Genomic DNA, 22,890 nt, shown 5'->3' on the forward strand with positions numbered 1-22,890 from the left:
GTGACACATTAAACTACCAACTCACGGTAGACGTGACACATTAAACTACCAGCTCACGGTAGACGTGACACATTAACTACCAGCTCACGGTGGACGTGAAACATTAAACTACCAGCTCACGGTAGACGTGACACATTAAACTACCAGCTCACGTAGACGTGACACATTAAACTACCAACTCACGGTAGACGTGACACATTTAAACTACCAGCTCACGGTAGACGTGACACATTAAACTACCAGCTCACGGTGGACGTGACACATTAAACTACCACTCACGGTAGGACGTGACACATTAAACTACCAGCTCACGGTAGATGTGACACATTAAACTACCAGCTCACGGTGGACGTGACACATTAAACTACCAGCTCACGGTGGACGTGACACATTAAACTACCATCTCACGGTAGGACGTGACACATTAAACTACCACTCACGGTAGACGTGACACATTAAACTACCAGCTCACGGTAGACGTGACACATTAAACTACCAACTCACGGTAGACGTGACACATTAAACTACCAGCTCACGGTAGACGGACACATAAACTACCAGCTCACGGTAGACGTAAACATTAAACTACAACTCACGGTAGACGTGACACATTAAACTACCAGCTCACGGTAGGACGTGACACATTAAACTACCAGCTCACGGTAGACGTGACACATTAAACTACCAGCTCACGGTGGACGTGAAACATTAAACTACCAACTCACGGTCCAGCGTGACACATTAAACTACCAGCTCACGTAGACGTGACACATTAACTACCAGCTCACGGTAGACGTGACACATTAAACTACCAGCTCAAGGGTAGACGTGAAACATTAAACTACCAACTCACGGTCCACGTGACACATTAAACTACCAACTCACGGTAGACGTGACACATTAAACTACCAGCTCACGGTAGACGTGACACATTAAACTACCAGCTCAAGGTAGACGTGACACATTAAACTACCAACTCACGGTCCACGTGACACATTAAACTACCAACTCACGGTAGACGTGACACATTAAACTACCAACTCACGGTAGACGTGACACATTAAACTACCAGCTCACGGTAGACGTGACACATTAAACTACCAGCTCACGGTAGACGTGACACATTAAACTACCAACTCACGGTAGACGTGAAACATTAAACTACCAGCTCACGGTAGACGTGAAACATTAAACTACCAGCTCACGGTAGACGTGACACATTAAACTACCAGCTCACGGTGGACGTGACACATTAAACTACCAGCTCACGGTAGACGTGACACATTAAACTACCAGCTCACGGTAGACGTGACACATTAAACTACCAGCTCACGGTAGACGTGACACATTAAACTACCAGCTCACGGTAGACGTGACACATTAAACTACCAACTCACGGTGGACGTGACACATTAAACTACCAGCTCACGGTAGACGTGACACATTAAACTACCAACTCACGGTAGACGTGACACATTAAACTACCAACTCACGGTAGACGTGACACATTAAACTACCAGCTCACGGTAGACGTGACACATTAAACTACCAGCTCACGGTAGACGTGACACATTAAACTACCAGCTCACGGTAGACGTGACACATTAAACTACCAGCTCACGGTCCACGTGACACATTAAACTACCAACTCACGGTAGACGTGACACATTAAACTACCAGCTCACGGTAGACGTGACACATTAAACTACCAGCTCACGGTCCACGTGACACTTTAAACTACCAACTCACGGTAGACGTGACACATTAAATTACCAGCTCACGTTAGACGTGACACATTAAACTACCAACTCACGGTGGACGTGACACATTAAACTACCAGTTCACGGTGGACGTGACACATTAAACTACCAGCTCGCCATGTGCTTGCGCCTACACTCCACAACACGCAAACCACACCGCGCACCACCACATACACCACATACACCACCACACACCACCACACATATCACAACACGCACACCGCAACACCACCACACACAACACCACCACAACGCGCAAACCACACCGCGCACACCACACACCACCACACACCACCACACACACCACCACCAACATAGATCCCCCGTGTAATCTGTAGCAGACTGTAGGGGCAAGTGGTGTTAGCGAGAACCATTAAAGGCCAGGGAATGTATGGCCAACACCACGCCTGGCCGCCTTTGTCTCCCCAGTGGCGATGTTGACGCACCGCACGCTACGCACAAACCACCAACGCCGCAGCGAAAATGTGAAGAGTCTTGCCGGGCTGAGAGTTGTGCCAGAGGAAAGGGCGAAACCGCGAGACGTCTGGATCGCGTTGAAGCGGTGGTCATTAACCTTCACTCTACCCCTTTGGCTCTGGAGCGTTACACAAATGTATAATGTTAATGACTACATCGGTGTGATGAAACAAAGTAATTGCGCAACTTACGTTGCCACGTGCTTAATTTGTGTTTTCGATGATTTACCTTCGAAAACAAATCTGGCCATGTCTGGCACCCCCCCAGAAAGGGCATCTCACAGCTTGCCCAAAGGGAGCTCTGTGATGCACCCAGGTTAAGAAGAACCACTTCTCTAACACTCCGCCCAGCACGAGCACTACTCCTAACCACACACACTAACCCCACCCCTAACCACACACTAACCCTACCCCTAACACTACCACTAACCCTACCCCTAACACTACCACTAACCCTACCCCTAACACTACCACTAACCCTACCATACCACTAACCCTACCCCTAACCACACACTAACCCTACCCCTAACACTACCACTAACCCTACCCCTAACACTACCACTAACCCTACCCCTAACACTACCACTAACCCTACCACTAACACTACCACTAACCCCACCCCTAACACTACCACTAACCCTACCATACCCCTAACCCTACCACTAACACTACCACTAACCCTACCCCTAACCCTACCCCTAACCCTACCACTAACACTACCACTAACCCCACCCCTAACACTACTACTAACCCTACCCCTAACACTACCACTAACACTACCACTAACACTACCACTAACCCCACCCCTAACACTACTACTAACCCTACCACTAACACTACCACTAACCCCACCCCTAACACTACCACTAACCCTACCACTAACACTACCACTAACCCCACCCCTAACACTACTACTAACCCTACCACTAACACTACCACTAACCCTACCACTACCACTAACCCTACCCCTAACCCTACCACTAACACTACCACTAACCCTACCCCTAACACTACCACTAACACTACCCCTAACACTACCACTAACACTACCACTAACCCTAACACAGTGGTCCACAACCTTTACTGCAGCCTTGCACCCATTTGATTCTCGATCGTAATTGTTTTAATATTGTTAATAACTACTTAGGGGTTGATGAGACAAAGTAGTTGTGCAACTTAACATGCCCCGTGCCTTAACTTGGGTTTTCGATTAATTACCTTCTAGAACAAATCTGTCCGTCCATGTCTCGCACCCCCCCAGAAAGGGCGTCTCGTGATGCACCAGCGTTAAGAAGCAGAGCCACTGCGTGTAACGAACGCGAAAGTGTGTTGGGCACAATGTGTCTCTCAACTCCAGCCTTGCTCACTGCACCAGCGGCGATGCGTGGGTAACCCCGTGGGTTACCCCGTGGGTAACCCCGTGGGTAACCCCGTGGGTAACCCCGCGACATCTGGGAACAAAAAGCTTCGAAACTCGTCGGATTTGTTGAGGATAAATCCAGATTCTGATAATCGCGAAAAATGAATAATTGATCGTGCAGAACGCACGAGAGGTCATGCAAACACAAGAAGCGACCGCTAACCACATGGACCCAAAACCTAAAAGCGTAAACGACTCTGTACCAAATTAACAGAACCAATTTATACAGCTGATAAACATCGCCCGGTAATTGACGTGAAATTCAAACTTAACACAACATATTCTTGGTTATTTTGGTAAAGTCACGTACAAGGAAAATAATAAAAGAATATTTAAAATTACATTATACAAATTATCATAAAACAATAAAATTCTCACGACGTTTCGATTGCTTGTGTTGCAATCGAAACGTCGTGAGAATTTTATTGTTTTATTTTTATTATTTTATTATTTCCCTTATACTTGACTTTACCGAAAGAACCAAGAATATGAATCCCTGCAGTCACGAAAGCTTTCAATCGAAACTTAACATGACATAATCCGCCTAGGGCCTGCTAAGAAAGCTGACGGAGGTGAAGCAGTGCCAACCAGCCTGTGTGCAGGTGCTTATAGGTGGACAGGGAGACCTTCATCCAGCAGTGGATTGACCATGAACAGGGGTCACCAGCGCCTCCCGCGGGCTTCGTGACGTTATTCGTTAGGGGACCACCTTATTGTATTCACCCACAATGCACTGTAGCTCTTAAAATGTTGAGGTTTGAAAAAATAAGAATCGGGTTTTACCATTTATGTCAATAAAACAGGAGGTGTTAAGGTGTTCAAACAACCAAGTCGAAACCTTTTGCAAGGAATCCAGTACTGCGTTGAACACAGAGCACTTGTTGTTAATATGCAAACAAACATGCTCTCACTATGAGACCTCCTTTACCAGTGGCAAAATATAGTGATAGGTTTTTACCGTTTCAACTGGTACAAAAACTGACCCCTTTATACAAGGCATCATGTTTGCAATAACCACAACACAAGCAGTCAAAATGCAAACAAAAAGAACTACTCTGATAATGATAATGATATGCACTGTCCTTGAAGTTGATTGGTCCACACCCGAGACAGCTTTCCTTAGAGCCTAGTCTCTATTGGTATTGGATCAGAAGACGCCAAAAGGCGTACAACTCAAAAACAGCGCACTATCAGAGTATTGAGAGCTCGGGGTAAGCATTTACACTATGAGACCAAACATGATGCCTTGTATGTAGGTGTCAGTTTTTGTACCAGTTGAAAGGATAAAAGCCTATCACTAAACATGCTCTCATAATGTTATTTGCATTCTTTGAAACTGATTGGCCTTCTTCGTGGCCTCGTCTCATCAGTGACAGACCAGCGAACGCCGAAATGCAACGCATCAGAACACGTCTAGCTGAGCAGCTACCGGCAAAAAAGGTCCCATGTAATACTGAGGTTTGTATTTTTTTTCACAGAATTCGAAAACAAGTTTCTCTTCTCGTCGCGTGTGGGTTGCCGACTCTGTCCGTGGCTGATGGTGAGGACGGCTGGGATGTTCTGGTTACCAGTTGGGAGGTTGTTGTTTTTATAACAACAACAAAACAATTTGGCGAGAGTCCGAGATGCATCCACTCATTCGTTGGTTCGTGAACGCGTCGTCAGCAAAGGAGCGCTGCGCAGAACGTGACCTCATGCCACCGCGTTCGCATCGGCAGTTCACGAGGACAGCTTTCTGTTGGCAGGTAAGGGGCTGTCCATAAATGACGTCACGCACCTAGGGGGGTCAGACATTTGTGACGATGTGTGACGATGTGTGACGATGGGGGGGGGGGGCGGTTGAGAAATGTGACGTCACATCAAAATGAGCAACTTTGAATAAATATCGACAACACGTTCTACTTAATTAAATAGACGTTTTAATGAATGTTTTCTCCTACAACATCAGAGTGCAGCGCCACATTAAATACGCACTACAATGACAACAGTTTAAAGCGATTTAAAGCATGATTTTTTTTGGGGGGGGGGGGCAGAGCTTTGTGACGTCATATTTGAGGGGGGGGTCTGACTTTTTGTGACGCCGCGTGACGACGGGGGGGGGGGGGGGGTCAAAAATCGTCCAAAATCGCGTGACGTCATTTAGGGACGGCCTCAAAAAGTGACATTTAAATATGCAAATGTATTTAGTTGCTCGTCTCCTGGCTAAGCCCGTTACTGAAAACTTCAAACTATAAAACTTCAAACTAAAACACTTTAAACTAAAAAACTTCAAACTAAAAAACTTCAAACTATAAAACTTCAAACTAAAAAACTTAAACTAAAAAACTTCAAACTAAAAAACTTCAAACTATAAAACTTCAAACTATAAAACTTTAAACTTGTTTGTACTTTACCAGGTAGCGCCACACTGAGCTGCGTCGCTCTATTTCAGGAGCGACCTGGCAATCACTGATAAGAGCTCCACGAAGTGGCGTATGATCATCACATGGACATTTATCGCAGCCAAACACCCTAAACGCGTGTTGTTGATTATAAATGTGGAGGGAGAAAAACCCGGAGGACCCGGATAAAAATCCACACCACCACGGGGAAAGAGACACGCACACTCAAAATCTACAGCAGCAGCAGGCGTCAGCGTGGGGATCGAACCCCCGACCTCCTGCACACCGGGCGAGGCAGTGAACATCTCCTCGCCACCGTGGCGCCTCGTACCAGTCAACAGGAAGCTTTTTTATTATTTTCTTTTCTACGTGACTTTACCGAAAGAGCCGAAGAACACCAACAGGAAGTGTCTCCGCGTCTATCTGCTGCTGTCCGCTTCGTGTGGCTCCTGGGCCTCGTTCACGCGTGCCCCTCTCCACGTTCACGCGTGCCCCTCTCCACGTTCACGCGTGCTCCTCTCCACGCGCCGTCGCGCACCGTTCAACGTTCGTTCCGTTTCCCTTCGTCAGCGCCCGAGACAATCGTCCGCAGTAACAGCGCATGAAGATATACGCACTGACTTCAAGTGGGCTTCGTCTTCAGCTGCCATTTGCACGTTGCCTTTCGTTGCTAAGTTGAGTTTTCTAAAGAGGGGGTGGGGTGGGGGGGAGACAGCTTCGAGTGCTTTTTGGAAAACTGAACCCAATCATGAAACGTGACCAAATCACTGCACGGAAGACATTCGTACTCTGCACGTGCCTCAAATCCGTAAATGATTACGTCAACCCATCGCGACATAAAACGGAGTGCAGCCCAGGCTGCACGCCGCTGCAGAGTCATACAGCGGCGTGCAGCGTCGCATGTCCAATGGGTTTATCTCTGCCCCGGGGATTCATTTCGCTGGTAGATCGGAGTTGGTGGCACATGGCTAATAACCACAGACGCCACGGTGGCGAGATGTTAACTACCTCGCCAGGTATGCAATAGGTCGTGGGTTTGATCCTGACCCTGACGCCTGCAATATATTTGGAATTTGAAAAAAAAAAATTTGGAGTTTGCATGTTCTCCCCGGAGTCGCGTGGATTTTTGTCCGGGTCCTCTGACTTTTTCCTCCACATTTAGACTGAACGTCATGCGTTTAGAGTATTGTGCTGCTATACATTCCCACGTTGAGCTATCATTTGTGGCCAGGTCGCTTCTGAAAAAGAGCTACATAGCTCAATGGGCCTCACCTGGTAAAATAAAAAAAAATGTGTACATCGTATACTTGATGTGGTGTGCCGAGTGCACTCTCACCTTGTTTCATTCTGCTCAACGTAATGGAAGCCCTGCTCCTAACTCGCATTCTGTATTTTCTGATCAAGCGCAGTTAGCAAGCAGCATCACAAATTCCAATGACAATTCCAATGACTTACACGCCACAAATCACAGAGCACATTGCACCATTAATAGATTAAAGCTCGGCAGGAATTTGGGAATGCCTTTCAAGTTTCAGCTGAAAGGTGCTGAATTCCAGGAATACAGCGAACATACCTGCGCGTTTGTCGGCTGCCCGCTGCTGCTGCTGCTCCTAAAGCACGTTCACTCATTCAATATATCAGCCCAACGTCCACTGGGGCAGTCAGCAGCCGCTCTTAGAGGGTCCGTGTATGGCCCCCCCCCCACCTCCTCTCCACCTACCCCGCAACATGACATCGACAAACGATGTCACGTGGGACCTCTTAATTGTCTGCCTCTAAATCAAATCTTGACTTGAAGCTTTCGTGACTATAGGAATTCATATCCTTTGGGTCTTTAGGTAAAGTCACGTGGTCGGGTTCAAATAACCTATCTACGTGACTTTACAGAAAGGCCCAAAGAATATGAATTCCTCTAAATCGATTTTATTGATTCTTCTTTTTAAGACAACTACATTTGTAGTTGTTGTCTAAATCAAGATTGAGCGTTTCCTCTCCCGAGTATCTGCCGCGTGTGCGAGGAAACCCCACTGGGCATCTTTCTAACCCCCCCCCCCGCTCCCACCGAAGTCCAGGGTGGAATGAAAGGGTCACCGCCAAGCAGCCGTGGTGAGTCCCGCCGCCAGAAACATTCTTCACGCGAGCGTCGTGCCGCTCCAGAGGTAGCGGCGACAGGCCAAACCCGAGTGTTACTTCAGCCTCGACAACACACACAGAGAGATGCGTGTGCACCGTCTCACGGACAGGAGAGAGAGAGAAAAAACACCTCTCGGCCTTATCCAGATCACCTGCTCAAAAGAACTGAACGTGTAGGAGCCGTGTTGGCGTTTTAGACCCAGTGCTTCGCAAGCCCCAGGTGTCACGTGATATTTTTTTCGAATTGAGAAACACATTCGCCTCGAACGGGCTTGGTTGGGGCAAGTGCTGTTAGCGAGCCCCTATGAAGGCCGGAACGGCACACGAGGGGGTGGGTGGCCATCACCACGCCCGGCCGCCTTTGTCTCCACCAGGTACTCGTTTGAGGCTGAGTCGACCTAGGGAAGGCCCAGGACCTGTTCAGATAATTGTCACTGGTGGTGTTTGCCGTGAGCGGGAATCGAACTCGGGACGCCGGGTTCGGAGCGCAGCGTAGCGCTAACCGCTACACCACCACTCCCCACACACACACGCACACATACACACACGCAAGCACACACACGCAAGCACATACACACGCACACACACGCACACACACACACGCACACACACATACACAAGCACACACACATACACACGCACACACACACATACACACACGCAAGCACACACACGCAAGCACATACACACGCACACACACGCACACACGCACACACACATACACAAGCACACACATACACAAGCACACACACACACGCACACACGCACACACACACGCAAGCACATACACACGCACACACACGCACACACGCACACACACATACACAAGCACACACACATACACACGCACACACACACACGCACACACACGCGCACGCACATACACACGCACACACGCGCACACACACACTCACGCACGCACACACATGCACACACACACGCACACACACGCGCACACACACACATGCACACACACACGCACACATGCACACACACGCACTCAGCACACACATGCACACACGCACACACGCACACACACGCACACACACACGGGCACACATCCGGCACACGCACACACGCACGCACACACACGCACATACACACACACGCACGCACACACATGCACACACACGCACACACACGCACATACACACACACTCACGCACGCACACACATGCACACACATACGCGCACACACACGCACACATATGCACACACACGCACTCAGCACACACACGCACACACGCACACGCACACACACACGCACACACAAACGCACACACGCACACATACACGCACACACACACGCACACACATGCACACACACGCACTCAGCACACACACGCACACACGCACACACACACGCACACACAAACGCACACACGCACACATACACGCACACACACACGCACTCAGCACGCACACACATGCACGCACACACACAAACGCACACACACAAACCTCCCCCCTCCTCTTGAATTCACCGGGCGTGGGGTTCAACTCGGGCTTGAAGCGTCCGCGGTTGTAATCGAGTCGCGGCGGCGAGGCTCCTGGGGAGCACGGCGTGACCGAGGCGAGAGCCTCTCAACGCGATCGCGGACTTGTTAAATGTTGTGCTACAAATATATGTATTTATTTACATATTTTAAAAAAATATTCATTTCCGTGACGGCACCAAGTCCGTCCGTAGCTGCGCATCGCTTGAGAAAGAGACGCGCGCGGACACACAGACACACACACATCGTCGTCGTCAGCCATGACCAATCCACTGCTGGATGAACGGCCCACGGCTATTATTTCTCTCTCTGGTTCTGTGTGGCGGCGAGCTCGAAGGCGCGAGTGCCACGTGGAGTGAGAACGGTTGACAAGAACTGGGCTCCACCTCCACCCCCACACCCCCGAAGAGTTGGGGAAATGTGGCCATTGCAAGATAACAGGCAGCAGTGCAACAAGGACACAACCGTCGACCAAAGTCGTCCCTCGTTAGGACTCATCAGTGCAGTACGGCCATCAATGTCCCGATAAGGCCGATAGCTTTTGTTCATGCAACGCACATCTCCGTGCGCATTGCTAAATCCCTGCACAAGGCGTTCCGCTTGTGATTGGTTCATTGGCTGCGGCGATCAGCGTTAAGTGTTTGAGATGGACTAATCGAGCACTCTGCCGCACGGAGGTACCCAATGGGTCGATCTATTCTCAGTGGCTATTGACCCATTCATCGTACAAAGGTGGTGGTCACCGCAACGCGCGGCGCTGTCAGATGCGCTTCTGTGGCCGTCTGGAACGCTCTTCCTTCCCATATTAGGAAGCCATTGGGAGCTCTGCACTCTTAAATCTAAATTGGAAATCCACTTCCTGACAAATGCTTTTGGTCTTTAGTTTATCGTTCTCCCCCCACACCCCACGCGCCTCCTGATTCAGCGCGATTGGCTACGTACGATGCGAAAGGAGTTCAACATCCACACGTTCATCTATAACTGTAATTTGCTCTGGTCGCTTCATCTGAAGTATTGTTAGGAAAGTAACCGTACGGCAAGAGTAGCCTCGCGGCGGAGTAGCTGTACGGCAAGTACATACGGCAGCTAGATCGTGGGATCGAGCGAGATTCCCATTTGTGGATCGACTGCAAAACAAATTTAGTGACGCGTCACGCGAACGTTTCAGAAGACGCACATCCGTAGAAACTTACAACGTTTAATGAACACAAATAAGGCGCTCGTGCACGAAGAAATATATTACGTTATGTTCACTGGAGTTATAAAACAGCAAAGCAGGACCAAGGTTCATGGATTCATGCACTCGATGTCTGAAGTCGATGTTTTAACCAAGTAAAGCAATGTCAGCCACTGGGTTCCAATTATAGCTGTAGCAGAAGTGATGCCCTTCAAGGCCGTAGCCATGGAGTCAACATTGGGGGGGGACCAAATCTTCCAGGAAGTCTGGGGGTCTACCCCCAGAAAAAAAAAATCTAAATTTGAAAAGAATTTCCTGCCTAAAATATAAAAAATTCACTAACACATCGAATGGACTTTATTCTATCATAAAAATGAAATAAAAACATTTTAATGCATCTTTTTTATATGTTATGTTTCGGCTTGGGTCTAATTGTCCACGCTCAACTGACGTTGGCTGTAAATCACCACGGTCCCTTACGTTGTGGCAAGCTTCGGGGCCACTTCCTGGAGTCGTGGACTTCTTCCATTACTAGTGGGGTACATTTAATTAAAGCGTGTTTTTAAAAACGTTTTTTTAAATATTACTTTTGTCGGATTTTTTGTTTTACTATTTTAATTACCAGGTAAAGCCCTCTGACTTATTAGATTTTTTTCAGAAGCGACCTGCCAACAAATGATAGCTCAACAAAGCAGCTTAACATTTAGTAACTGTGGAGGGGATGAACCGAAGGACCCGGAGAAAATCCACGTGACCACGGGGAGAGAGGGACACGCAAACTCCAAATATACAATCTTGATTTGAAGCTTTCGTGACTACAGGAATCCATACTCTTTGGTTCTTTCGGTAAAGCCACGTAGGTAGAAAAATGAAATAAATATTAGTAATGATTATTTTTCTTTAATTTTTATTTTATTTATCGACCTACGTGACTTTACCGAAAGAATCAGAGCGTATCCAAATACACAGCAGCGGGCGTCAGCGTCGCGATTGAACCCACGACCTCCTGCATACCAGGCATGGGAGACATCTCCTAGCCACCGCAGCGCCCCCATTTATTCATAACGAGAAGTGTAACTTTACACTTTCCAACCTCTGGATTTGGATTTTGTTCAAGAATGCCCTCTTTGAATTTCGTCCTGAGCCAGGCGAGCTGGTGGCGGTTTGGCAGAGTGGGTCACGTGCCTCCAACCCAAGGAGGGGAGGTCAGAGGAAGCGTGCGTAGGCATCTGCATCTGGAGGGGAATTGTTGCTGTTCTAATTGGGTAAGAGAAGTGTGTACGTACGTATGCACGTTTCACTTCTTTCGCACCGTACCCACCCAACCGTGATATTCGGAGGTGCGGGGAAAGGACAACAAACCAAACACAAAACGCGGTTCTAAAGAAATGAGTTATCGATTTAGATGTAATAGTGCACAGCTCCCAATGGCTTCCTAATATCGGCAGGAAGAGCGTTCCAGACGGCCGCAGAGGCAGCGCGTCTGAAACGAACCGGAAGCCCTGGTGGACTAGCAATGCGATGATCACGTCACTGGGGTTTAAAACCTGTCCACGTTCGTTGGTTTCTCTCTCTTTGCAGAAAAACCCCTCGGAACGTGAAAACAAATTCTGCCCCGCGACAATGCCGCCGCCGCTGCCGCTGCCGCCGCCGCGTCGACCCTGGTGCACGAGCGACGCAGACTCATCGAATTCGTCGATAAATCTGCGGCACTAAAAGACATGAAACATAACATACAACATGTATACGGGGCCGTCCGTAGGGCGGTGCGGGGCCCCGGGGGAAATCACACTGTCGGCTCCCCCGACGCCTTCAAGCTAAACCGGAGGCTTCACATCTCACACTTTGACATCGAAGCCGCGGTGGGGCCCCCAAAGCGCGGGGCCCGGGGCGGCCCCCCCCCCCCCCGATTGTCCGTGTTACCCCGAGCGATGGCTCTTGACCGTGCATAATATATCATCGGCAAAGTTTGTGGCTTGTGGCGTTTCTTCATGTCTGCGTCACGAAGAGAACACATCGAAACTGCCGTGTCCCCGAATGCCTCGGGGGTGTCCATCACAGTTGCGTCACAGCGCCCTCCGATCGGCACGTTTTGGCGACGTAGGTACGAAAGAAGTTCCACATGCGTACCCGAATGAACATTCACGGTCGACCTTCTGGGCACGAATCCAGACGATTTGTTCACAAGTGTCGTCGGCAGCTGCAGTTCAGTCACCCACGACTACACGAAACGCACGCTGCCAGAGCCCGCGACCAGACCACGTGACCAGACCACGTGACTGCCGCAAGGTCCCACGCGTGTAAGACGCGTGCCCGTTCGATACTCAATTGATGTGGTACAAACGGGCAGCATCCTCCGATTGGCGCGGTTGGCTATGTACGGCGCGAAAGAAGTTCAGCATACACACGTGACGCGTATGTATCCTCCAGGGCAGTGTGAGGCTCTGCTGCTCAGGGCGATATGGGGGAGGGAGGGCGGAGGGTTCTGGTAGGCTCGCAACTCGGATACAGTTCATGATACTATCCTAGACATTACACCCCAAACAAATATGCTGTTGGTACCGCGGAAGTGTATTTGTCTTGGTAAATACTACGACAGTAAGTACTACTCGTAGCTAGAGGGTGCATTGCTCATATAATGGGATCCCCCGTGGATCCTATGAAGATGCATTGTGGGTGTAACACAGTCTACCTGAGCGCACTGATGTGTTCATGCAGGTCCTGCCAAGTTTTCGCAGTCGGGAGAGAGAGGCGATGTTCCTGCTGCTGCTAATGTACAATCCCAACTGAACGATTTGCAGGAAATGTTTCAGTATTGGGACGTGTGGCCAATACCAGTGGCACTGTGTGCGAGTTCTTTTAGCCATGCGAGGAAATTGGGGAACCCAGAGGAATTCCTCGCAGAACAGGGGCAAAGAGAGAGAGAGGGAGAACACACAAACACCACAAGGGTGGCGCCCGAGTCGGGAATCGAACCCGGGGTCCTCATTGCTGTGCGGCGCGGGCGTTACCACTTCTGCCTTCTGAGAAATGCATATTCACTTGGAACACCTGCTCCGTATTCTCTTCTTGTAAAAGCCTGCGTGGTTTTCATTCACAGACACCCGCCCGCCTTATCTGGCGGCCGCGAGCCTTTCACACACAACACGTTTTGATCTTGGCTGGAGGCTGCGATGGAGGCTTTTTGGGAATTCCTCGGATTTTTGTGAAACGCAATGCACGCGGCGTCTCGGCTCCGGCGCGAACGCCGTCCCACAATAAATATGTGGCCACCGGCGGTGAGGTGTCCGGTCGGCAGGTCCACGTTTTGTTGTTCACAGGTCGGGAGGATCATCTGTCGGTAAAACAAAAACGAATTGAATCAAATGCAGTTTGTTAATGTTGTTGAGAAGGTGTGTTGTAGTAGGTGGTGTGCGATTCACATCTGATGAAAGTTAAGCGTTGAAAAAAAAACGCCTTAAATTACGTGGACAGAATTATGTTGCTTAAGTCTATGATTTGCGGGGGGTTATTTGATTTTTTGGCCATCATGAAAGAGCAAAAAAACGTTTACCGGTTTACTGTGGCATGTATGGGTCTCAATAAAAGCCATGGCATGTATTAAACTAAACTAAATATAAACTAAACTGTTTTTTTATTTTACCAGGTAAGGTCCACTGAGCTGTATAGCTCTTTTTAGGAAGCGACCTGGCCACAATGATAGCTCAACGAAGTGGCTTGTCATCACGTGGTAATGTCTAGCCGCCAAATACTCTAAACGCGCGATGTTGATTCTAAATGTGGGGAGAACACGTCAACTTCAAATATACAGCAGCAGGCGCCAGGGTCGGGATCGAACCCGCGACCTCCTGTATACCAGGCGAGGTAGTTAACATCTCCTAGCCACCGCCGCGCCCCATGCTTAATGTCAATACAAGTCGTGGCGTGTATTAATATCTCGCCAAAAAAGAAAAAGCGACACATTCGTCGCTCGTCAAGTGGGACTCAACGGCTGTTGTGCCGTGCTGACCGCGCCGGAATCTGCGGTGCTGAGGTCGCCGGTCGGATTCTATCTCCCGGCGCGGCGGCTGAAGCGAAGGGGCAGAGGTTCATTAAAGCCCCCACCGCCGCCTCTGTCCCCCCAAGCAGCGGCGTTCGTGGCTTCGCCGCGGCCAAATCAGCAGGTCGTGCGCGGTGCGGTGGCGTAAAATGTGGGTTCGCCCCCCCACCTCTTCCCCGCACACATCCCATTAGCACAGTTGGCGACGCACGGTGCGAAAGAAGTTCAACATACGCACATATACACACGTCTGGTCAATATGGGAAAGTAGACCAAATAACCGAGAGCTCTTTTAATTGAGGATCGAGGGCGCATGAACCTGCGCACCATGCAGGTCAAACGATTCCACCGTGCCATTACCGATCGGGAACTAAACCAATAGGACAATTTATGGCTGAATAACAAGCCTCTTGTACGATGGGTCCATGATAAATAAAAGTAACAATGCAGTTGTGGTATTGAGATCATGTAAGAGAGATGGAATCGTGGACGTGCATCATCGTTGCAGCTAGCAGTGCACCACCCCGCGCGAGTCAACGATGAGTTGTGACGCTCACCCTTGAGATAAGTCGACCACGGAGCTTCCGATTGCGTAGTTTTACTTTTACGTACAGAGCTTTGAGATACTTCAATACGAAAGTCGTTTTATAAAACAGAGGATGTTACTATTATTATTATTATGATTGCGTCCATAAAAAGGTGTCCCAACAGACCGCGGATATTTCTTCCGCCACCATTAGCACCGGCGAAACGCAGTGGCAGCCTCGCCGACGGGGTCACCTTGAGAGGTCGCGGCTCTGAGCCGGGGACGCGCAGAGCAGAGCGCAGGCCGCAGTCCTCGCTGCCGGAGCAGCACCGGCAGCGGCTGCCCCGGCCGCCCGCACGCAGCCCCTCGGCGGCGGCTCCCCTACGCGCCCGCGTCTTCTCGGACAGCCCCGTTGGCACGAGGCTCCTGCAAGGCGGCCAGGGGAAACGGGGACGCGTGAGCGCCGAGGTTCAGCGAGTGGCGGGGAAGGAGATTGTGACCGTGGTCTTTGGTTCTTTCGGTAAAGTGACGTAGGTAGAAAAAATTAAATAAAACAAAAAATAACATATCACGACGTTTCGATCGCAACACGAGCGGTCGTCCTCAGGTGGAAGAAAAAAAAACCAGCGGTGGGACTGCTGGATTTTTTGGAACTTCACCGAAAGAACCAAAGACTATGGATTCCTGCAGTCACGAAAGCTTCAAATCAAGATTGAGATTGTGACCGTCGCTCTCCACAAGATTTTGTGTTTTTTATTCCAGAACCCAAAACTCAAACATCGCAGAGGGGGAGATGCAGAACGTGTAACGAACACCCAGAAACAACGCACTCCTCAAATGGTGGGCGGTGGGGGGTCCGTCCGGAGGCCCCTGGACTCACTGCCCTACCACCGTGGGAGGGCCACCTCGGGAGGGCAGTGATCGACCGCGTACAGCTTCATGGGGAAGCAGAGGGGTGAGGAAGGGAAGTGATGTCACCAAAACAAAACGAGAAGCCAAGCAGCGCAAGGGCGATGTTTGGGTTTGTCTCCACCGGGGAGCAACGGCCACCAGGTGCTCGCCGCAACGTTTCAGTCAGGGGTCAATCCCCTCTCCCTGGCTCGCGAGAGGAACGTCGCGAGTTCAATCCCTGGTTGGGGGTTGACTCACCCCGTCGTCCCTCCGGTGGGGCCGATGAAGTGGGAGTAGGACTTGTACTGTGGAAAAAAACTCTTCCTCACCATAGGAATGTGGAATGTTCGCCACTTGCTCTGCAGGGCTGTAGAGACGGAAGGTGAGTGCCAATGCTTCCAAAGTCATTTGCGCAGATCACTGACTCACGTGTATATGACGTCACTGTGATGCACGTGTATAGGACGTCACTGTGACTCACTTGTATATGACTTCAGATACGCCCAAGGTTACAAGGAGGTGGTGAGGCCATGGGTGACGACGTACGGTGCGAAAGAAGTTCCACACGTACGCACGCGCATACGAGGCCAGGCGGTGTGAATTGGCTCTCATACAAATCCCGATACTTCTTACTTCCGACAATAGGAAGCCTCCGGAACAATGCACTTTCAAATCATCTCGATCGATCAATAATGTCTTTGAAACTGCTTTTGGTGTCTATATTGTTGTCCTTCCCCGCACACCTCCAATTAGCACGGATGGCTACGTACTGGTGCGAAAGAAGTTGCACGTACGGACGTGCGTGCAACACACAGAGTGAACGACGCGGCGGATCTCGTGCGCTGGAGTCTGGGTCAAGCTGGCACGGCCCCACGAGCACGGGACTGGGTGGTGTGGGCGTCTCGTGTGTGGGTGGGGTGGGTGTCTCGTGTGTGGGTGGTGTGGGCTTCTCTCGTGTGTGTGGGTAGTGTGGGTGTCTCGTGTGTGGGTGGTGTGCGTGTCTCGTGTGTGGGTAGTGTGGGCGTCTCGTGTGTGTGGGTGGTGTGGGTGTCTCGTGTGTGGGTGGTGTGGGCGTCTCTCGTGTGTATGGGTGGTGTGGGTGTCTCTCGTGTGTGGGTAGTGTGGGTGTCTCTCGTGTGTGGTGGTGTGGGTGTCTCTCGTGTGTGGGTGGGTGGTGTGGGTGTCTCGTGTGTGGGTGGTGTGGGTGTCTCGTGTGTGTGGGTGGTGTGGGTGTCTCGTGTGTGGGTGGTGTGGGTGTCTCGTGTGTGTGTGGGTGGTGTGCGTGTCTCGTGTGTGGGTGGTGTGGGTGTCTCGTGTGTGGGTGGTGTGGGCGTCTCTCGTGTGTGTGGGTGGTGTGGGCGTCTCGTGTGTGGGTGGTGTGGGCGTCTCGTGTGTGTGGGTGGTGTGGGTGTCTCGTGTGTGGGTGGTGTGGGTGTCTCTCGTGTGTGGGTGGTGTGGGTGTCTCGTGTGTGGGTGGTGTGCGTGTCTCGTGTGTGGGTAGTGTGGGCGTCTCGTGTGTGTGGGTGGTGTGGGTGTCTCGTGTGTGGGTGGTGTGGGTGTCTCTCGTGTGTGGGTAGTGTGGGTGTCTCTCGTGTATGTGGGTGGTGTGGGTGTCTCTCGTGTGTGTGGGTGGTGTGGGCGTCTCGTGTGTGGGTGGTGTGGGTGTCTCGTGTGTGGGTGGTGTGGGTGTCTCGTGTGTGGGTGGTGTGGGTGTCTCGTGTGTGTGGGTGGTGTGGGTGTCTCGTGTGTGGGTGGTGTGGGTGTCTCGTGTGTGGGTGGTGTGGGTGTCTCTCGTGTGTGTGGGTGGTGTGGGCGTCTCGCGTGTGTGGGTGGTGTGGGTGTCTCTCGTGTGTGTGGGTGGTGTGGGTGTCTCGTGTGTGGGTGTCTCTCGTGTGTGTGGGTGGTGTTGGCGTCTCGTGTGTGTGGGTGGTGTGGGCGGGATGCGGGGGGTGCACAGGTGTGGAGTAATTGACGCCACACGGGGGGTGGATTTGTGCAGAGTTAAGACTCGGCCACTGAGCGATGGGGAATGAGCCCCGAGAAATCCGACCGTTTTAGTCAAGTGCGATCCACTTGGCCCGAATTCATTCAGTCGCCCGCCGATCTGAGTCGAGATTGTATTCGAGCCGAGGGTGAAGGGGCCAAAACGCAGCAACTGGCTTACTGGCCTAATTCGGGTTGCTCAGTTGTTCGGTCCAACCCTGGCGGTGCAGAGATAAACAACAAAACATTGTGATTGAACGGACCCACAAGGGCAGCGTAATCCTTTTAACACGAAGGAGGCTCGGCAACAGATGTTTGAGTGTGGATGCCGATGGAATGGGGTGTGCACATTTGCAACGATCCACGTCACTTATTCAAACTATGCGGCGATTCTGCCCCTGCGATGGGATTCTTGCGCAAACACGAATAGCAAAACAACGCAACGCGTTCGTCAATAGCACTGCCTTGAACACATTTGACTTTACAAGGCCACGGTGCTATTGTCGAACGTACGTACGACTGTACGCATGTGTGCTGAACTTCTTTCGTGCCGTACGTAGCCAGCCGTGCGAATCGGAGGTGCGGGGGAAGGACAGCAAGCTTGACACAAAAAGCAGTTCTAGAGAAATGAGTTTATCAATCTAGATCAGGGGTCGGCAACCTACGGGCAGGGGTCGGCAACCTACGGCTCCGGAGCCGCATGCGGCTCTTTACGGGCTGCTTCTTGACGATGAGTACGTATGTACTCAGATGCATTGCGGCTCTTGAAATACTGAATTTTGTACCGAATTGGAAAGAAATGGCTCTTCTTGTTATTTTGGTTGCCGACCCCTGATCTAGATGATCATTTTAAAGTGCATAGCTCCAGTGGCTTCCTATTACCGGAAGGAAGAGCATTCCAGACGGCCGCAGAAGTGCATCTGAAAGCGTGCTAATCGGGGGTCTGCTGGGTCCTCGCGTTGTCACAGAGGGATTCCGCGTGCGGAGTTTCCCCGTCACCTCCGGGGGGGGGGGGGGGGGGGGCTCTACAGCACCAGCGTATGGAGTCGCGCGTTTCATGCTCGTGGGATGCGCGCGTGACGGAGAGGAGGAGGAGCGGTGTCGGCCCCTGTCCCCGTGTCCCCGTGTGCCCTTGGCAGGGCCCGGTCCCCTTGGCTAAGCGAATGCGACATTCGCGTGGCGTTTCTGTGTCTCTCTCTGCCTGCTGCAAGGATAGGGCATCAGCCCACACCATGGGTCGGCAAGCTGCGGCTTCAGAGCCGCGTGCGTCTTTTCGAGGGCTGCTTCGCGACGTCATTGATGAGGCCCACCGTCTCGTGGTCACAGGCATTGAGGCGCTTGAAATATGGCGGGGGGTTTTATGTTTATCGAATTCTAGAAAAATGTCTCTTCTTGTTATTTTGGTTGCCGACCCCTGGCCTACGCTATACTTCAATCTAGATTTGAAGTTTTCGTGACTCCATACTCTTTGGTTCTTTCGGTAAAGTCACGTAGGTATAAAATAAATTAAATTAAACCTCGACGTTTCGGGCGCAACACAAGCGTCCGTCATCAGGGTGCGACAACCACAGCAAGAAACCTTCAGCAATTTTCAGGAGCGACCTGGCTATCACAAATGATAGCTCAACAAAGTCGCTGATCACGTGGAAATTTATAGCACGCAAATACTTTTAAACGCGTGATGTTGATTCTAAATGCGGAGAGGAAAACCAGAGCACCCGGAGAAAATCCACGCGGCAACGGGGAGAGTGAGACACGCAAACTTCAAGTACAACAGGCCGTCAGGGGTCGGGATCGAACCCACGACCTCCTGTGCACCAGGCGAGGTAGTCGACATCTGCTAGCCGTCTCACCTGGGCGTGTCGATCCAGATGATGTCGAGGTGGCAGAAGAAGACGCACTCGCGGTCCAGCAGCGACGCGCACGAGCAGCGCTTGCGGCGCGCCGCTGGCTGGCGGGAGCGCAGCGGCGGTGGCGGTGCCGACGGCGGTGGCGGTGGGGTCCCCGCGGGGTTCCAAGGCCGCGGTTTCTCCGATTCCTGCAGCGCCGCTGGGGGCCTGGGCCACACGAACCCGGCCTTTGGCTCCGGCGCTGCACGGCAACAACAAGAACAAGAACGGCACGTTAACGGGAGCTATGGTGGTGATGATGATGATAATACTGGTAGGAACCGCCTGGTTACACCAGCCCACAGGGAATTATTGTGTCCGTCCGTCTGTCGTGCATCCAACAATGGGAGGGGTGGGGCTGGGTGGAAAGGGGAGGGTAGGGAGGGGCTGGGTGGGGATAGGGCTGGGTGGGGAGGGGAGGGTGGGGAGGGGCTGGGTGGGGAGGGTGGGGCTGGGTGGGGGGTGGGAGGGGTGGGGCTGGGTGGGAGGGGCTGGTCACCCCGTGGTGCCCTTATAAAACTCAACGTTTAACCTACTCACGGAGGCTTGTGCCCGCCTTCACAGCCGGGCATATTTGCGGAATAAACCACGCCGCCGTTGACCCTGGCCATTGACCGAGCAACCCAACGTTCCTACCAGCTCCCTCCGCAGGAATGTGTTAATAATAATACAATGAAAATGTACATCCCTTTGTCATTCAACTGCTGAATGATGGTCTGTCCATACCAGGGGATTTGTTTGACCATACTTTGCCATGCTGCACAGTGCAGGGTTGCTGGGAAAGCACAGGGACGTTTAGAATTTCACCTGCCAACGATGTTCCAGTTCATTAGAATCTCTACACGGATGGTCACGTTCAGCCAGTTGCTCGGCTATTTCACACGGCAGATCCGTGGTTCGTGAGCACAGCAGCAACAAAAGACAAGAAGATCACTCCTGCAGAGAACGAGTTGCAGGGTCCTTCAGGAATATTGCACAACTAGCCAACGAGGTGTTTGATGGCTGTAAACTAAACACGTGCGAATCGAAAAGCCATTGCAAATATGAGAGCAAGTGGCGCCAGAAAAGGTTTGGTAGAGGTGCAAATATGCTCTGTTTGTTGGTCTCAAAGACGTATGGGGCGTCACCGTGGCGAGATGTTAACTACCTCGCCTGGTATACGGGAGGACCTGGGTTTGATCCCGACGCTGATGCCTGCTGCTGTATATTTGGAGTTTGCGTGTCTTTCTCTCTCCTCCCCGTGGTCGCGTGGACTTTTCTCCAGGTCCTCCGGTGTTTCCCTCCACATTTAGAATGAACGTCACGCGTTTAGAGTATTTGGCTGCTATAGATTTACACTCGATAAGCCACTTCGTTGAGCTATAATGTGTGATAGCCAAGTCGCATCTGAAAAAGAGCTGTATAGAAGCTCAGTGGGCCTTACCTGGTAAAAGAAAAAAATGTTTACGTAGTATGTTTTTTCGTAGTTTCAATAAAGAGGGGGAGTAAAGGGAGGTAACCAATCTGGAGATGAGCACCAACGAGATTCCAGAAATGTGGCGCAGCTATGTGGAATACTTTTTATTCTTACCAAACAAAGTTTCAGCAAATTCAATGTTTGAGGAGGGAATAAGGAGGCACTTCTGATGCTACAGGAGGGTGTTAGAGGAACCCAGTGGTCCTTTAGGAAATTATCAGATTCGTTTACGAGCACCTTTAGGATGAAGACAGCCCAGCGATGGTTTTCAAAAGATATCGAAGTGGGGGACAGATCTGAGTCAATGTGTAGGTAGCAGTGATGACTTCTATAGCGGGAGCATCAAAGGCATAACGGAGAGCCGAGTAGTATCACGGATTCAGAAGCGTGGTGGGGTTGATGGTGTCGCAATGATTAAACATGGGCAGAATGGTGGCGTTAACTATATTCAGGCGCAGTAGTCGAGGTGCAACACGGCGTTTGTTTCTGTATCGGGATCCAATATTGTCTTTTATGTTACTGGCCATGTACTCATTGTGGCCCTTTACAGACAGGTTCGAGTCCAGGATGACGCCTCGATATTTAAAGTTGTCGGGCTGCTCAATAAGGTGCCAGTCCTGAGCCACGATTTGTGTGTGTCGGTGGCGAGCTCCGTTTGGCCAGGAATCACACTCAGGTTGGCATGTCCGTAGTGTAGGGCGCTCACCACTGAGCCATCGCCATATGATCGAGTGGTTTCTAATCCTTTCATCGGTTGTCTCCTTTGATCACTGAATCATGGCATCAAGCCGTGACTAAGGATGTAAATTATGTCCACAGCTCGTCTCACTTTTATGATTCATAATAAAGGTTTTTGGGTTAGATCGCGTTATTTATAAATGTGTCGTAACCCTCCACCACCCGACACGGCCAATCAGCAAAAAAGTGTCACGTTGACAAAAGAGTTCACTGCTTTAGCCCACCGGTGTGTTGAAGAGCGAAACCACAACATTTTCAACTTTTTTTTTGTGGTTTCACTCTTCAAACTGATTGAGTGTATTATCTCCCCCTGTTCTCGTGAGTGTGTCAGAGGGAGTGTGTGATAGAGTGGAGTTTGTATTATCTTTCCTTGTTCAAGTGAGTGTGTGAGAGTGAGTGTGTGAGTGAGTGTGTGATAGAGTGGAGTTTGTATTCTCACCCTCTGTTCTAGTGAGTGTGTGAAAGGGAGCTAGAGAAGAGATGGAGTGATGTGGTACAGGAGGATGCGGAGCTGAGTGGACTTGC

General features: G+C 50.8%; 1 protein-coding gene across 1 annotated transcript in view; it reads right to left on the minus strand.

Moving 5' to 3' along the window:
* LOC133340702 (endothelin-2-like) overlaps nt 1-22,890 on the minus strand; it is a 37,826-nt gene that overhangs the window by 9,775 nt on the left and 5,161 nt on the right. Inside the window, exons 2-4 of the mRNA XM_061549090.1 lie at nt 20,136-20,373; nt 15,663-15,834; nt 12,338-12,504 (exon numbers count right to left, since the gene is read on the minus strand). Of these exons, the coding sequence (XP_061405074.1) occupies nt 12,338-12,504; nt 15,663-15,834; nt 20,136-20,373 (577 nt within the window). The remainder of the gene's footprint in view (nt 1-12,337; nt 12,505-15,662; nt 15,835-20,135; nt 20,374-22,890) is intronic.

The sequence above is a fragment of the Lethenteron reissneri genome, chromosome 10 (genome assembly GCF_015708825.2).
Source record: "Lethenteron reissneri isolate LAM-NWPU_2019-01 chromosome 10, ASM1570882v1, whole genome shotgun sequence".
In the NCBI taxonomy this organism is placed as follows: domain Eukaryota; kingdom Metazoa; phylum Chordata; class Hyperoartia; order Petromyzontiformes; family Petromyzontidae; genus Lethenteron; species Lethenteron reissneri.